Source organism: Sander lucioperca, chromosome 3 (assembly GCF_008315115.2).
Source record: "Sander lucioperca isolate FBNREF2018 chromosome 3, SLUC_FBN_1.2, whole genome shotgun sequence".
NCBI classification, from domain to species: domain Eukaryota; kingdom Metazoa; phylum Chordata; class Actinopteri; order Perciformes; family Percidae; genus Sander; species Sander lucioperca.
This window is the reverse complement of record NC_050175.1, coordinates 6,680,425-6,699,324: the sequence shown is the minus strand read 5'-3', so window position 1 is coordinate 6,699,324 and position 18,900 is coordinate 6,680,425. Positions and strand designations below refer to the sequence as shown.

Below are 18,900 nucleotides of genomic sequence, written 5' to 3'. Positions count from 1 at the left end.
CTTGCAGCTTTCTGTGGGTAGGTTAAGCTAGCTGTCTACAGGGAACTACTAATGCAGCAATGACAAAGCTCCTCTCAACACAAATACCTCTCTTAAGCAAAGATATAAACACGAAAAAGAGAGATACACGAAAAACAGAATCAGTGCAGGATGTTGTGTTTTTTTTGTCATTGAAAACTTAAAATGTAAACTATTTTTACATAAATACATTTAACCATTAACATTTTAGCTATTAGCATACTTACTTTTTGTTTTTTGTTCAGTTTAAGTTCAATATTTATCTACAAATCTGCACAGAAACATCTAAAACTGCTGACTGAGTGATTAAATATACAAACCTTGATTATTTCTCTTGATATTGATTGATTAGTTATACAAATACAATCATATTCTCTTAACTTAACTCTGTGAGGAAAAGTTATAGTTTTAAAATATGTTTAACTCATGTTTCTTTTCTATTCTGTATCTTTATGGAGTGTTCTTGTGTTTTTATCTTTTTTGTCTCACTGCTCCACAATATATTGTCCATTGTAAATAAAGTGATTGATTGATTAAAGCTGGGAGTTTTTTGGGCATCATTGGGCAAAAATCCCATAATAATCTTATAGCAATTTGTAATTCAAGTGGTCTGGAAGAAAACTAGACTCTGTACCTCCTCTTGGCTCAGTTTCAGGCTTTAGAAAATCTAGCCTGTGACTTTGCCAATCACAAGTCATTTTAGAGAGAGGGCATTCCTATTGGCTGTTGTACAAATGCAGATGTGTGTGCATGTCCTGTCAGATGGTGAAAGGCTGATTCAATGGATGAAAATCCTGCAGAAAAGTTGCTATTCCAGCATTGGCAACAATTGCCTTCATTGCAAAGCAGCCCAGAACAAGGAAGACAGACTTCTTAAAGATAGTCTAAAAAGAGTCTGACAATAAAGACAATAAAACACGTGTCAATATCGGTAAAGCGTTTCAGAGATGAAGATAAAAATGTTGCTAATATTAGCCTTCTGCCAACTGTAGCCAAAAGCTCACGGCTGCGGCTGTTTCAAGTTCATGTTTATGTAGAGCCTTAAATCACAGTGTGTCATCTCAAAGGGATTTAAATACATACTTACTGTTTGGATGTGGGGAAACAAACCAAACACTGAACCTATTTCATCCTTCAAAAGAGAGCCATAAGAAATGTAAATAAAACCACTTAAAGAGCACCAACTAACCCACTCTTCATCAAACTAAAAGCATTAAAATTTAAATATCTTGTTGACTTTAAAACTGCACAATGTATGTATAGAGTAAATAATCAACAGCTATCTGACAGTATCCAAGGGTTGTTTCAAATGAAAGAGAGCAAATATCACTTAAAGCTTTAGTGCGTAACTTTTTGATATTAATGAACGTCTGTTACATTCAAGCCGTTGCCAAATGAGTTGATAGAAAGCTAATTAAGACTATCAGCTCCACACAACTCTCTCTGTATGTCTCAGTATGGCTGTGTTTAGAAAATGGTGTCATCCTGCGACTTTCGCACGCAGAAACTCGAGCAAAGATAATTACCTCTTCTGAAGAGTCCATGTTTTTTTAACCCTCTGTGTCCTCCTTGGCTACAAGTTACTACGTAGGGGTGGTGTGTGATCACGGAAGGCTTGTATCATGTGGACACGCCGACAGTTTTGTTGTCATTACTTTGAATTCCTCATGAGGGAGACAGAAACTAAAAGCTTTAAGTCTTTTAAATATTCTTTATTAACAATGGATCAAATCATTAGATGCCTGCTTCTTAAAAAAAATCTATTGGCTATATACAAAAGTTAGACTCGGCCGGCTTTAAAGATTATTTGAGAATTACATTCATAAGGTTCCAGCTATCATCACACAAGTTGTGCACTCAACTAAGAGGATAGAGTTACACCTATACTGTGCACATGTGACACTGACTTATAGAATACATTATATATACTGTTCTGCGATCACTTAAAGTTGTTTTTAATGTAGTTTGTATAGTTATATTAAATGCAATATACTAACTAAACAAAAACAAGGAATCAGTAACATCTGGCCTTTAGGTTACATGTATTTCTTTGCTATAACGTGATTTTAATGTCACATGCACGACCATTTAAATAATAATAATAATAATAATAATAATAATAATAATAATAATAATATGTGTCCAAAATCACTGTTGTAGTCCAATATAATTTCTTTTTTAGGTAGATTTTCTCTACAACTATTGTCAAGTGCTATACACCGTTAAGGCCAGTAGAGAGCAGGGGATGCTTAGTTTTACTACAGTATAGTATGAGGGGGTAAAAGCTAAGGAATTGATTGACTTTAATTGTCTATTAATGTGGTAATTGAAGCACTAGCACTTGTAATTGAGTCAAGTGTAATTGAGTCATTGATGTGTGTGAAGCTGTGACAAAGTGGGTGAGATTCCCTGCACTCAACACTTGTCTCTTGTGCATTTTTTTCACATTGCTTTAGTTATTTTCATATTTTATTAATTTTCAGTTTGCTATAATTTTGCCATTGCTTTTGTGTAACATTTCATTTACTATCCTGGGTTTGTTTGTAGTTTCTTGTTGGAATTCAAGAAGTCTGCTTTCCTATCCTTTTATGACCCTCTGGCTATGCTACATGTTAGTTATCAAAAGATAAACTGCATGGTATATAGCCATTTCTATTGGGAACTAATTTTAATGAATAGAATAACTGGGACAGCTGTGTGCGCAAGGCAACAGGGGAAGGACCCAAATGCAAATTGAGATTTTTAGTGATTTAATAACCTCCATTGGAATTTACCAAAACTAAATACTTGCATACATACTAGTACTTGCATACAGGGCCACGAACGGATCAGGCCCAGCTTACATCCTGGACACGGTCAAACCCCACACCCCAGCCCGCCCACTCCGCTCTGCATCAGTCAACCTGCTTGCTGGCCCCTCACGGCGAGGGACAACTAAGCACTCAACAAAATCCCAACTGACATCAGGCTAGCCGAAAGCCTACATATCTTCCGCCGCAGACCAAAAACACATCTCTTCCAACTGCACCTTGGATGAAGAAGAAAACAACAACAACGAAAAATTACAGTTGTGCTTTCATATGGCTCTTCGTAGCTTGGCTTATTTAAAGCTAATGTACGTGCACTTACTTCTTGCTGCCCGGAGTTTGTACCTTCAAGGTTAAGAGCACTTAATTGGACGTCGCTTTGGATAAGAGCGTCAGCTAAATGACATGTAATGTAATGTAAATGCACAGTATTCAAACTGGCTGTAGTCCCAGTTCCATTGGATGTCTTTTCCTGAAACAGAGGTTTAACACATGTTAGAGACAGGAAAGGGAAGTAACTAAGTACATTTAGAGATTACAGTTGTTATTCACGGCACTGCAAGACGTCGCTGGCTACAAGAATTTCCACATTTTCCACATTTGAACAAATGACCAGTGCTGCTGTTTTTCTGAGTTGGAGAGTTTATAAATACTGACCCGTCTCACCCAGAAATCAATCTTCTTCCTGGTCTTTCTACAAAGTAACTGGAACCAGGTGGAAAGTGTGCCTGTGGGCCTCAATTCAACAAAAGACAAATGTCACGTTGCGTCAGGACATTTAAGCTTTAGAGAAAAGGAAGGGGGGGGGGGGGCAACGTGTACAGACGGGTTTATGAAAAGTGAAAAACACAAATGTGTACAGTTTCAGTCTAAATAATGACCTGTTAACTGAACTTCAACCATGCATTTGACATGTTTCACTTTGTTGTCACAGCTTTTGATTGGCTGTTGAAGGGATCCTTCCATGACGTCTGTTTTCCCCTCTCAGTCATTTAGCGTGGTATGCCTCATTGTGTCGATACAATAACTAGATTGTTCCCCTTCTTGTTCTTAAGACTTTCTTAAGACTTTGATGACAGACAGACAGACAGACAGAAATACATCAATTAATGAGAGGACTTTTACTGTACATATATACATGTGTGAGGTGGACATAGTGCAAGTAGTGCAAATGTAAATGGTAGGTATGCTGTAAAATTATAGTGCAGTTATGGCTCAGATAAAGACTTTGTAGGAATGAGCATATACAGAAGTTAAATAAAGAACTGAAGATCATACAGAGTTTATAAGAAGGTATATTTCTAATTTCCAGTAAAAATCTCCTGAAAGAATTGAACAATTTAAAATGACTGAAAAACTTGCACGGATTAAGATCCATCTGATAGATTGTTATTTTATGGTTGCTGGCCTGCATGGACCACCTTCCAACTACAGTATTTCCCCATCCATACATTATTTGATGTGACATCTTACATAAGAGACACAAGAATGTGTTCCTGCTAAACAAGTCTGGAGGGGTTGTTGGTTGTTTGAGTGGAGTGATGTTGACCTTTAAAGATTGTGTTTAGTTGACATAGACTTTCCTTCCTCATGGTTTGGATTCCCTCAGACCCAACAACAACATGTGCAACAGCATGTTTAAAAATCATTTTTATTTTCCTGTTTGTTATTTTTCCTTCTGACAAAACACAAAATGCAGAAAAGTAGAAAATCTCGTTTCTTATGCCTTCGATAAAGACCACACATACACACCATAAAGCATAGAACATTGCAAAAGATAGGAAATATTGTTTTATATTGTTTTTATAACACGTTTTATGTGTAATATGGGCTACACATGAACAAATGTATACTGTATACTCTATATATCTTGTTTGCCCAAAAGTGCTTCACAGATAAATCTGCTGTACATTAACTAGAGGTGTGTATCTTCACTGATCTCCCGATTCAATTCGATTAAGATTATCATGTCAGTGATTCGATTCAATACGATATCTCGATGCATCACGATGCATCACGATGCGTCAAATACATTTTTCCATTAAAGCCATATAGGATATTTAATTCATAGCTTTTCAAGCTTCAAAAACAAAACATTCTGCAGTGCTCTAATACTAAATAAATTGGATACATAAAACTACAGCACTGAGCACATGGCACTTCCTGAATGTGCAAAACATAACAGAATATGTAAACAGAAAGGTTGTTAGGCCTACATTAAATTGTAAACAGAAATAATCGATTATGGTCTGGTCGATTATCGATGCAGCATCATCCATGTCTGCGATGTGATACATCGATTATTTGATTCATTTCAACACCTCTAACATTAACCTATTTCCCTAAACGGTTGTAAAACTCCAATAACAGTAATTGAAAAATAACCTATCTCAGATAAAGGAGGTGTACTTCTGTTCAAATCAGTTCAAAATCACGTTTGATCTTTAAGTTGGGGGTCTCCAGGACTCCAAACTGAAAATTAGCTTTAAAGAGTTTCAAGTAATCAAGTTAAACTTTAAAGGAATAGTTCAACATATTGAAAAATCCGCTCGCTCTCTGGCTGAGAGTTGGCTGAAAATCATGTCACGTCATGTCTGCCATGTTTGCTAAGAAATTAGCACTCTTGATTACTTGTGTAGCTACTAATTGGTCAAAACTGTAATTAACAAAAAGAAGAATTAATCAAAAAAATCGCAGTGATAGCACAAGGGGAAGTAGATGTTTGATTACAACTCCAACAACGTCGGTTCTGGTTATTTTTCAGGTTGATGTGGCACAGAAAACCTGTGTGGTTTATAATAAACAGGTAAAGCATTTCATCGATTATGATAATCTTTCTGGTTAGAAATATTATAGTCTCTCATCCGGCCGAAAACAAGGACATCCGGCGGAATTTCCAGCGGCACCAGAGCAATCCCGCAAATGGAATGTCGTGGTTATAGACTAGAAATACTATATAATATATAATTTTGCCAGTTAGTCAGACTTTTGCATTTCTGTGTTTAGGAAACAAAATGAAACATGTCACAAAATGAACACACTAATATATATTCTCCACTTATCTGCAATCTATTTCCTATTACGGTTGAGATGCTTATCAACCGTAGATGATCCTGGATCCTGGTTTTCCTTTTTTTTTTTTTTTTTTTTTTTTTTTATAATTTTTATACCAAATATAGTTGTCTATAAGAATACATCCCTACATACCAGACATATCACAAACTAAGAGATCCATAACATAATGCTCATCTGATCTATTCTATTCTGATGTAATGTATAATTATGCTCAATTGGGAAAAACAAAGCACCTATCATACATGTGAGAAGACTTTGTTCTTTAGAGTTACATCACGGCAGTCAAGCTTTAATATCAATTTAAAGTGTAAGTTCAGCTGCACGCCAGCGTAACTGAAAGTTTCCCTCTGTGCTACTGGAACACCTGAACCGCACCTCTGGGGATCAATACATGTTTATTATCCTATTTAAGATATATAAATATATCAAACCATTTGTACTGTAAGAAAATAAGAGCAAAGGCAAGAAAAACAAGATCAACAATGAACCCTTAAGCCTGTTGGGAAGAATGTGTCAAAAAAAAACTGAATGTGTCAACAAAAAAGACACTAAACTCTGTTTCTCTCTCTTCTCAGGAGGAAGCTATTTTTACCCAAAGTACAGATCTACTTCAGTACTCTTATCACTACTACCTTCATCACTCAACACTTGGTAAATAGATTGTTGTTTCATGACCTGTAAAGGAAAGCTGAATGACGTAAGACGTGTTTCACTCCAGCCACTGTCTTTCTCAAAGTGAACAATAAGCAATTGCTCAACTATTCACCTGCATACTTGTGTCTACAGACTACAGTCTATTCACCAAGTGTTGACTGATGAAGGTATTTTGCTCGAACCTGGTGAGAAAAGTCATCAGAATCAGATCTTTTACTTTGGGTCAAAATTGATTCATCCCTGAGAACAGCAAGTTTGTTAATCTTTACAGGAACAAGACGCTAAACTCAAACACTAATTGTTTCTGAATGCATTCCATGGCTGCTTAATGTCATGAACGTTTTTTTAAATGATTCTTGTTATTGTGTTTTTTTTCTTCTTCTACACATCCCTCCCAAAAGGCCTAAGGGTTGATTATTGTCTAATCCAAGGAGGTTTATATTTGGTTTGTCTGTCTGTCAGCAGGATCACAGACAAACCACTGGTCCGATTTCCATGGAAGAGTGTAGCATGGGCCAAGGAAGAACCCATTACATTTTGGAGCAGACCTTAATCACAGGGCACACATACCCACATTATTTTTCACTTACTTGAACAATGCGAGACAGATCTTTCCGTCTTGGAGGTCTGCACTCTCCCATTGTCCTGGGTCTGGTTGATTTAGTTTTTCTTGCCTGAATTCTTATTTTCCTTTTTTATTCATGGTTATATATCTGATATCTTCAGAGGCAGAATGCAACTAAATAAACTTGTGTTGTTTATTTAAGATGTAAAAAAGATATTTATGCCAAATACACCCATCTGGCAGCTTTAGTTACTTTCACTTACAAAACATATGATGAGCTTATCAGATATGATGTTCTCTTGTTAATTATACAACCCAACAGCAATTAAGTAGTTTAAATGTAGCTTTGCCTGGACCAGCTTCCATATTTAACCCTCGTGTTAACCCTGAAAATGAACACTGTTTTTGCTTTCTTGAATGCTTTTTTCAACATTTTCGACACTTTTTGCCCCACTACTACCACCATTTACACCAACTTATTACCACTAGTTTTGCACTTATTTTTTGAATTCGTAGTCAATAAACCTCATTTATATGACAGTATACCTAATTGTTGAGTTAAAAAGCTGAAATTGTGAATTATTTTTGACTAAAAGTTAAGATCAGAGCAAGAGTTTGGTCAAAATGTTGTCAGCATACTGTTTCGAAACCATTTAAACCGTCTTTTCTTTTTCTTTCAAATTTTATAAAAAACCCAGAATTGAATGAAAGTACTGATACGTCATTTTACTTGCGAAGAGCATTGTATGAAATCATCCATGTTACCTTGGGGCAATTTGGTTGAAAGAAACCCACATTTCTGATACAGAAACTTTGAAAACGGGTCAAATTTGACCCGAGGACAACGGGAGGGTTGAATACTGGTTATACATTAGCACATCAGTAATAATAATAATAATCCAAAGTTATAATATAAAAATAAAAAAAAACAACCACAGGGGCAATTTTTTGTGCATAATGCATTCTTTTTACGCATATGTGGAAATAATCAAAACACTCCCTGTGAGTTTAACTATTCTTCTTCAGCAGCTTAACAAAAGCTAAATATTTGACTGACAGCAGAGCATAACAGATATTTGAGAATCCTCGGGCACACCCAGTGATAGTTGCCTATAAAGAGTCAGAAGCTGAACACCTGCTGCATCCAGCATCAGAGTCCAGCTAACACAGGTAATCTCCACAGATCTCCTTCCTAATCTTCTTACTTTATCATATTCAGCTCTTGTATTGAAATGTATTCCTTAACCACCAAACTCTGTTCAGATTTTGACTTTATTTTCAGATTTGCAGTTTAACTGGAGAGGACCACCATCATGACTCCAGTGATCTCTCTGGTCCTCTTCCTGTCGCTGACGAACGTTCTCCCGGTAAGTCTGACTCCTAAAACAGTGGGCTTAAAAAGAATCTTAGAAGTTATGAGTTTGGTGCAATTTTAAAGTAATTTAGTTCACATGTCAAATCCAGCCCCTTGCAAGTTTTGATCCGGCCCGCATATCAATTTAGGTTCACAATAGATTTTGGCCCGCCTAGTTGTGTGCAGAAACCAAAAAGACGGAAAACTCCTTTCGAACTGTAATTATGCGACACTCAAAGCAGAATTTGGCAGATTTGCCGACTTTGAGACTCAAGCATTCCCAGAGAAGCATAGAGTTTTCATATTTAGGCTGTGAAACAAGTTGCTGTAAAAAATGTAATCATTGTTTTGCTTGATTTGCAAAACTCTATGATGGCTAAGGAACTTTTTTTAGGGCTCTATGTTGACATAACTGTAAGTGAGAAAGCCATATGAGACAATAATGCAATAATACAGTCAAATATGTTTGACTTTGATTAAATAAAAGCTTGTCAATAAACTCTACTGGCCCCTGATGTGATTCTTATTTCCAAGTGTGGCCCTTAGTGAAGTTGAGTTTGTCAACCCTGTTAGTTGTTTTTTTAAAGGATTTTATGAGCCTTTTAAAATGAAGGAGAATTGTTGCAATCCATAAAAGAGCATTTTATCCTCTAATTTAAATGAATTAAAATTGTAAAGCACATTTTCATGAGGATGGTTTTCACTTGACAGAAACTGAATTATCATTAAACGGTAGAAAACCTTTTTTAATAATGTGCAATGCTGTGCCTTTGTGTTGCAGGGAACAACAGGAGCTCCAACAAGTGAGTTGATTAATTATAGAATTCCTCCAAAATTGCCTTGAATTGTATCTTTTCTCTTCCTCTTGATTCACATCTGACATGTAAATAATTGACGAGTTAAACCACTGCTTATTGTTTCTGGTGTCATCTTCTGTTTGCTTCCAGAAGAGTCGATGGACGTCTCTAAAATCATCGAGAGAGCTAATGCTGGCATAAGTAAGACAGAAATTTTATATGATCTAAATCTAAACACATGATGGCAACACATAAGACTTAGTGTAGAGCTGAAAAATGAATCTAAAGAGTTGGTCGATGTCGATCAACATAAAATAAGTTGTCAACAGTTGATAATAATGATAATCAATGAACTAATTAATTAAAGCTATTGTGCGTAGTTTCTGTCGCCCCCCAAGAGGAATTCTAAGTAATGACAACAACACTGTTGGCACGTCCACATGATACAAGCCTTACCTGAACGTGCACCACCCCCACCCCTCCTCCGCGCAGTTGCTAGTAGCCAAGGAGGACATGGAGAATTTAAAAAAACATGATGGACTCTTCAGAAGTGGTCATTATTTTCACTTGAGTTTCTGCGCAGGAAAGTCACTGTACGACACAATCTTCTAAACATAGTCATACTGAGAAATACAGAGAAAGTTGTGTGGAGCTGATAGTCTTAATTAGCTTTGTAGCAACTCATTTGGCAATGGCTTGAATGTAACGGACGTTCATTAATATCAAAAAGTTACGCACTAAAACTTTAAGTCATATATCCAATATTAATTCCAAACGTTTGCTGGTCTTAGATTGTTAAATGTGACGATTGCTGTTTTTCTTCTTATATACAATATCAGCGTAAATCGAATATCTTTAGGTTTTCAACTGTTGGTCCAACAAAAGTTTGTTTTCTCACTTTTTTTCTTACATTTTAAAGAAGACATAAAGGGACGGATTAATCAAAACTGAAAAAGCCTTGGCTCATTGGTCCATTTCTGTCATACATGTCAAACGTAAATGTCTGTTTATTTGTTGTTCTGCAGAAACCCCCCTGATCCACGGCGACATTGTACCAAATTTACAGAAGAATGCCGACCCCTGCGTGACCAAAGGCTGCATGTGGCCCAAAACTGGAAGTTACGTCTACGTGCCCATCACCATCGGCCCTGAATACAGTAAGCTGCAGTGACTTTGTTTAAGAGCTACAAAAGTGCCATTGCAGTGAAATAAGATTATGAGCTACAGTGTGTAAAATCTCATATAAAAAGTAATGTAGCAAGTTTGGTGATACCCAATCAGCAGAGACGTGTCTGTAAACCTGTGGTAAGAAAAATGCAGAGTGCCTGCGCACACAACACACCCCCGTTTCAGTTTAAAAATATGTGTTGCTACGTTTTGTCCAGGCTGAATGTGGCCCAGAGCAGTGTGAGTCCCACACTGCATGACACGATAACGTGGAAAATGCTAACCATAGGCACTCCTCAAATTGATCTGAAAGATCTATGCACCCATAAAAACACCCACAAAAAACAAATTAGGATTCTTCTTCATTCACCTATTTTACTGCCGTATCATGAGTAATGCCTTGATAAAATAGCCAAAAGGCAGTTGTGGTCTTGACCGGTCTTGAAATAAAATCCTGAGTCCTCTTTATCTGAGGCCGAGACAAGATTGAGTAAAAATGCGGTCGATTCCGAGGCGATACTTGTGCCCAATGTCCAACCCATTTATATCAATGAGGAGAGAGTAAATCATAGAAACACTTGTCAGTGTGAAGCAATACATTTCAAAAGCACCACAAACTACATCATCATAAAATCTCTTTTAGCACTTCTTCACCATGACTGTAATATGCAGATGTGTTAAACAGTGCCACATGATTCAAGAAGTCAGGTCTCATTTTTCGATTGATTGGTTGGTACCCTTTGTGCCCTTTATGTAATTATGTTTACCCTCAAATTACTTAATTTGGTTAGTTTGAAAGTTTTTTTTAAATTTAATCTGCAATATCGTTAAAGCCATTTTATAAGTGGTAAAACTAAAACTGTCTAAAGACGATACTAGTAAAGACGATGAATGATTTATTACTTCGCACAGACTTTATTTATTACCCACACATACCAGGTTCTGTGTTTGCCAACTGAGATAAGAGGTGAGACTTCGAATCAATAAAGTTTCTATGCTTAAGGAAGGGTATGAACTGTTTCTTAGTAGCCTGTTCTTTGTCTCTGCAGCCAGCACAGAGCGCACCATCATCATTAATAGCCTGTTGACCTTCCATCAATCCACCTGCATTCGCTTCGTCTGGCGTACTACGCAACAGGATTACCTCAGCTTCTTCTCTGGAACTGGGTAGGCGCACACACACACACACACACACACACACACACACACACACACACAGCTAACACTGAACACTGAAAAGACACAACTGACAAAGTCACACACGCAAAGTCCTCCCCAGACAATGTCACAATGAAATCCCATTAATCTGTGATTGCATTCAAAACTTTCTACTTCGGCTCCCATTTTCTGATTGCCTGTTTGTTTGGTCATCATCTTGCATTCTGTCAGTGTTTAAAAAAGTACTCTGAACCTTTATTTAAGTCTAAGTACCAGTACAACAACGTAACAATTCTCCATTACAGGTAAAGTTCCTGCATTCAACCCTCATCCTACCTAAGTAAAAGTGTTATCAGCTAAATTAAAAGTATCAAGTATTCTGCAGTAAAATGCCTCCGAGAAAAATATTAGTTTTTGGACTAAGCTCCAATCTTAAATTTTTTTGTGTGAAAAAAATGATAATTTTACCTTTTTTGGCCCCTATACAGTTCTTTCAATTAATCCAAATGAGAAGTTTAAAAGGGAAATGTGTTTCTGTTGAACTAAATTAGAAAACACTAAGATGATTTTTGCAATGTAGTATGCCTTTTGGATCCATTTCAATAGTTCACTTCAAGATTCCCCAAAAAACACAAGAGACAAAGAATACATCTACGTGTGTGTGTGTGTGTGTGTGTGTGTGTGTGTGTGTGTGTGTGTGTGTGTGTGTGTGTGTGTGTGTGTGTATCAGGTGTTGGTCCTACGTGGGCCGGCAAGGACGCGCACAGCAGGTCTCCCTGTTGAAAAATGGTTGTCTGTACACAGACACGGTGCAGCACGAGGTTCTCCACGCTCTGGGCTTCCATCACGAGCATGTCCGCTCCGACAGAGACTCTTATGTCTCCATCAACAGCGCGAACATTCAGTCAGGTCAGCTCCCTTATACCCTCTTGATCAATGAGTCACACATAAGGAAAGTAACAAGACTGTGTCTACAGCCGTGCTAGCAGCTCTGTGAGCATGTAGCTCAAAGTATTTGCTTTGAGCTACATGCTAACATTCTTGTGATGGCAATTCTAATTAGCTGATAATTAGCAGATATAATGTCTAATATGTTCATCATGTCAGTTTAAGGCAAGGCAAGGCAGCTTTATTGTACAGCACATTTCAGCAACAGGGCAAATCATTAAAGAGCAGTTAAGAACAATTAAAAATATATAAAATACGAGAATAAAAGTTACAGTGCTGTATAAGAAATGAACAATGATTTACTTTAAGTATTAGTTAGTGAACATGCATATAGTCTGGATCAAGGGAAGTATGTTTTTTTTAGGATAATTGCCTTTGATGTCCCTCACCTTTCCGTTCTCAAACTCTGCTCGTTTGGGAAACAACACATTTGGAGCTAGATAGCTATCAACTTAAAATGGCAAGTTTTGAAGACAATTTGGATCATGTTATAAGGCAGGCCTGCTTAGTTCTTTCGGGGAATGATGGTAAAGATTTACAAAGAATACCAGACCAGAGACCAGAGCTCAGCGCCTTCCGCCGCTTGAGATTGGTTTAAAGAAATGCAAACAACCCAGAGTGTTTTTTCCTCCTACCCCAGTGTGTATCTGGGTGGAGCCGGACCTTACTCCTTAAGCTGCAGACACACCGACCAGACGGCCGATCCTCGGCAGAAAAGGCAGTTGGACTGATCAGTCTCCCTGAGTTGGTCAAAAAAGTGCTCGGAACACACCAAAGCGACAAGACGTGATACGTCTCCATAACAGCAGGCGGCGCTAATCTGTATTGTCGCCCAAAAATGAAAAGCGGCAGCTGATTGGACGAACGCGTCACGTGGGTTTGTTTTCTCCGGAAATTCAAAGCCAGACTGTCATGGCAGCTTGTTCAGAATACGATCTCATATTGTACTAAAATAGTTCACCGAAACGTGTTTCTGAAAACATTTTAAGCAAGAAATAGGCCATGCAGTTGCTGAATCTGTCTTCATTTCAGATCAACAAAGGTCAGTTTAAAAGATTTTCGTCAGATTTTGAGAGACTCTGGTCATGCTCATTCCGCTTCCCATGTCCAGGTTTGCACTCTACCAATCAGATGGGTCATTTGAGTCCGACTGCCGGAAGTGCCCTCCCCGCTGATTATACATGTCAAATCGGCCAAAATGAAGGCCGACAGCCCCTCGGATGGACAACGGCACGGAACACACCGAACAGACTCGAGTCACTGACCTCGCCAGACTGTTCAACGGCCAATTATCGGCTTGGTGTGTCAGCGCCTTAACACAGTGCTGTGGAGATAGGTCTGGCAATGCAAGACAAACATGCTAACAAATGCTAATTGGTCCCTGGAAAATGTTTCTGCAGTCAGACAACGGCAACAAAACATCAGTTGTTGCATGCATGATCCCACGTGACCAATGTGGTTTAAATAAACCAACTCAGCAGAGAGATCTACAGACTGCTCTCTAGCTAGCAGGGGCAAATGCTTCAATATTTTGGTCTGTTCACTCCTTCCGTGCAGGATTTGAAGGAAACTTCGAGAAGGTGGCAACTAACAACTTGGGTACTCCCTACGACTTCAACTCTGTCATGCAGTACAGCAAGTGAGTGTTTTCGAATGTATTGCCCCTGTGGTGTAAGAAGTACTCAGATCTTTTACATAAGTAGCCTAAAAGAAGTAATACTACAGTGTTAAAACACTGTTACAAGTTACCCAAGTACCCTCATCTTGTCCTATGAGTGTTGTCCCTACTATGCTATTTGTACAAGCTTTTGACTCCATTGGCCCTTGTATTGTTGAGATGCTTAATATTTCACTTTTAACTGGTGTCGTTCCTAGTTTTTTTAAACATGCTGTTGTTGGACAAAACAATGGACAAATAGAGTCTTTAAACACTTCACATGTAAAGTTATTTGCTGTCAAAGTGACAGAGTCAATGAAATGCTAGCGGAAGGTGATGGCTTGTTAGCCTTAGAATCTCCCTATAGGAGGTACGCTTTCCGGATGCTCGCTTACCCTCTTGGTAAAACTCCCATTGGATGACTTGCTTCAGAAGGTTCAGCAAATCAGCAACTTTCCCTCTTTAGCGTTTACCTTAGCGCAGCGACATAGCAACCATAAACAACACTGGCTGTAGCAATTTGCTGCTTCCTGTTTGTTGTTGGAGGGAACACAGCCATTGGTTGTTGACAATGTTCACGTTATTTAACTTTACTACTAAGACTTAAAACTTACGATAATATCAAACAGGTTTGATTTTGTCGGAACGTCAAGACAGGAAGTCTGACTCAAATTGAGTTTTATGACCACCTTACACCAAACTATTGAGACGACGGGAGCTCCCCAACTCTAGCAAGACTCCCATGATTCCATTCTGATATTCGAAATTAGTTTGCGACAGTGGGATCGCTTGGAAAGTTCTTTGGTGTAAGGTCGGCATAAGTTAACAGTACAACCAGCCAGCCAGCCAGTGTGTGACTCTGTGTGTGTCTATATACTAAACATGTTGTATTCTGTGCTCGTCAAGATTCTCCTTCTCTAAAAACGGCTTGCCAACCATCATCGCTAAGAGCGATCCTAACCTTGAGTTTGGAGACGTCACACAAATGAGCATCAATGACATCGCCCGCGTTAATAAGCTTTACGGATGTTGTAAGTAGAAACTTTACTGTATTCTCTAAAAGTGTAAAACACAGTGAATACATCCCACTACTGATCAGGTTACCATGTAACAACACAGCAAGGAAAAATAAGTGGGTGACATTTTCATATATCTGATATATATATATATATATACTGTATTAATCAGAATCTCATTTTCTTTTTCAGAAAACCTTCCGGAAGTTGTATCAGCTTGTCAGAAAGACTGATGGAAGAAAATGTTGGGGATACAAGCATTTTTCCTGGTGGGGGATTACTTACCTTTTTTTCTTTTTAACCATTTGTGGTTTGATTTAAATCATTTACTCACTTCTTCATTGATTTTAAAATAGAAACTTTAATATTTGGTTATGTTTTTTTTTTTAAATGGGAGCCAAGAGGCGATGATGTATTCTTATTATTCATGTAACCCCTGGACTCCCAGTGACCTATAGGTATGACGCTGAATGTGTGTAACGTACAAAGCATCGCTGTTGTCTACTGTTCAGAGAACAGGGACAGCGTGTCTCTGTGATATAATAATGCTTAACCCTGAAGTTGAATAACAGGCTCTTAACACCTATCCTCACTCATTTGATCATACATGCACTTGATGTACGTAGGTTGCTGTGAGTCCATCTGCAGATTATTGAATAAACTTACAGAAAGAGTTGAAAGTGTTGCCTAAAAGTGTTTCTTTAAACAAGAATTGCCATCACATTTAGCAGGTGCATATTATCACATGGTATCCATCTTTTATCACAATTTGAACAGTTTTTAAAGGTAAAATCCATAGTGAATATGGCTTTACTGTTTGTTGTTGTGTACACGTTCAAAGTTGGCCCCTCTCCCCCGGCTCATTGGCCAGAGAGAGAGAGAGAGAGAGAGAGAGAGAGAGAGAGAGAGAGAGAGAGAGATCATGCAGTGGTGTTGAAGTGAGATAGAGAGTGAATGAAGAGAGGGAGTGGCAAACAAAGCAGCATTCAGTGGAATAGAAGGTTCTTCTCATCTTGTTTCGCAGCGATTGGGTTCTGAAGCAAAAATAAACACAACCACACCTCCGCAGGAAGGTGCCTGTCTCTTTCTGTGTGTTGGTGTGAGTTAGATTTGTGTGTCGATATGAGAAGAACGGACTGCACACCCTGCATGCTGCTGTTGGCTGGGGGTTACACACCCAAAGCTCTTTGTTACCGCCCAGAAACGTCCCGCACACAGGAAAATTAAGAGAAAAGAGAGGCAGAGGGTAGGGTCTCTGCAGATACAGACACCACCACACACTTCTAGTGGGACATGAGTGATGATTGAGAGGGATTACTTTTGAATTAGTCTATACATTGTTTATTTTAGGAAAACATTATATATCATACCTTTAAGGCTTAAAAACACAAAAAGGCCCAAAACAAAACAGAGATGCCCTTAAAGCCAAAAAACGAACAAAAGTGTTTCTTATTACATCCATCACAATGCCCATTGTAAAAATAACATAATTAGATCAGCCTTTTAGTCTCCAAAGAATGCTACCCATGCCTTGCAAAGATATCTTTTTTCCCCTGACGTTCTGACAGTTTTATCCCACATACCTTTAGTTTTGTCAAAGTTATATAGCATATGCACCAAAGTACCTGTTGCTTGTCCACATCTCCAGCAGGTGTCGTTATTTATCAACTTAAGCTGTGATAATTTCTTTGGAGTTGCTTTTCAGAATTTTAAAAAGAATGAGTTGTGATTGTGCTTTCCTGGAAATATTTATGCCTGTAAGATATTTTTTTCTTTCCAATTGTTTTCAGGAATAACCACTGTCAGACCTTTCTCTTAACTAAGTTTTGAACCTTTACGATTTGGTGCATGAGCTTTTCTCATTAGTTCATAATATCTTGATGCTCAACATGTGGCAGCATCTGAAGAATAATTTATGAATCCCTGTCATATGATTAGGGTTAGTTTTAATGTTTTCAAAGATTAAAGGGATATTTCACCATTGGAAAGATGAATACATCTTTAAATTGGGTCACTTATGTAGTAGAAATGTGAAATTGTTTTAGAAATTGGTGGCTTCTAGGCCTGAGAAAAGCCAGAAAATGTGTTTTTGGCTCATGTGGATGAAAGACACCAAATCCCAGAATGCACTTGCTTTGCTGCTTTAGCGTCTACTCCCAAGCCACGCCTACCCTTTACAGACAGACAGTGAGACGATCAACTCAACAAGTGTGTTTTATTGTCATTTCAACCATATACACGAAACGTTTCACCGTGGCTCAAGTGGTGTTACACGTTTCAAATATATAAAAACGACCTTATATAAAAACGATATACAAAACAGGCTACATTTAGTGCACACACATATGCTCAATAAAGTTCAGCTAACACATAGCTACTAGCATTAGCGCTTGGTGGGCTGTAAACACAGAGTATAAACACAGCTGTAAATGTGCGTGGAATGTAGGATGGTCGGCATTTAACACTCACAAACTCCACCAGCAGTTAGCAATTTGTTGGATACAAGCAGCCCATTTCTGCAACAGGCAGTCCGTGTTAACACAGCACACCTCGACTTGTCTTACCCGGTGGCTATGTGTTGTTGTTTCCACAACAACAAAAACACAGCAGTCTCTGAACTCGCTTTGGGAGTTTCGTTGAAGTTGGATGTAGTCCAGTTTGTTGTCTAATGAGCGGACACTTGCAAGCAGGATTGATGGAACAGGTGGCCGGCTAGCATTAGCTTTTTACCGACACATTCGTTCAACGTTCCCCGCTGATGATGTCCCTTTACTCTGTCTCGATAGCCAACGGGTGAAGCTCGCGTAGTGTTTCGAGTATTCTGTCTGTAATAAAGTTTCCTGCATATTCTCTGATCTATACCAATATATCCCGGTGGTACATGTGTGCGGTAGTTTGAATGCACATAATTGTTGTTCTAAAATTTCCTTCGGGATGAATAACTCTATCTATCTAACAGTTTCTGCTGAGAAGCTAAGCGATGATTCAAGATGGCTGACACTCGTTTTTGCCTCAGCAATCTCTGGAAAAAGCCGACAGTCCAACCCCCTATGGGCTATGCGGAAGCAGCTCCTAGTACTGGCTGTAGTCCTTTGCCTCTGGGCAATCTTCCGATGACGCAAAAATCTTCGTTTTACGTCATCGGAAGATTTTTTTCCAGACCCACAATACAGAGATCTCTCCTCTCAGGGGGACATGAGGGAGGGAAGCACGGTCATTCAAATCGGTGAAGTATCCCTTTAATGAATGACTTCTTCTGATTGGGAGGAAAATGAGTTCTGATATTGGCAACTATATCAGTGGTGGAAGAAGCAGTAAAGCAGTAAAGTAAAAGTCCTGTTTTCGTAGTTAAGTTATAAGTATAGAAGTCTTATCGGAAAAATGTAAAACCAAAAGTAAAAGTACCTAAAAACAAAAGTTAGCCTATTCATTACCCAGAATGCCTTCTAAATCTGTGAAAAAATACATCAAATTATAGAACTTTTTTGATGAAAATTAGTAGCAGAGTTAGCAAATATTACATAGCATGAAATAGAAATACTCAATTAAAGTACAACTTGTACATATGTACTTTTACTTTTCAACACTGCCAGCTATGCTCGATAGGAGAAAGCAAAAGCAATAGATGAAGGCTTAAAAAATAAACAAAACAATTCTAAATTGCCTGGTTCTAATAACTAATAT

The 18,900-nt window shown here is 38.1% G+C and overlaps 1 protein-coding gene across 1 annotated transcript; it reads left to right on the top strand.

Annotated features, from left to right (window-relative positions):
• Positions 1–8,245: 8,245 nt before the first annotated feature.
• Positions 8,246–15,896, top strand: LOC116067256 (low choriolytic enzyme-like). Its single transcript, XM_035999202.1, has 10 exons — positions 8,246–8,289; positions 8,402–8,486; positions 9,255–9,285; positions 9,421–9,471; positions 10,296–10,427; positions 11,487–11,604; positions 12,326–12,504; positions 14,101–14,182; positions 15,107–15,231; positions 15,409–15,896. Coding segments are annotated over exons 2-10 (774 nt in total). The 5' UTR covers positions 8,246–8,289; positions 8,402–8,432; the 3' UTR covers positions 15,411–15,896.
• Positions 15,897–18,900: the final 3,004 nt, after the last annotated feature.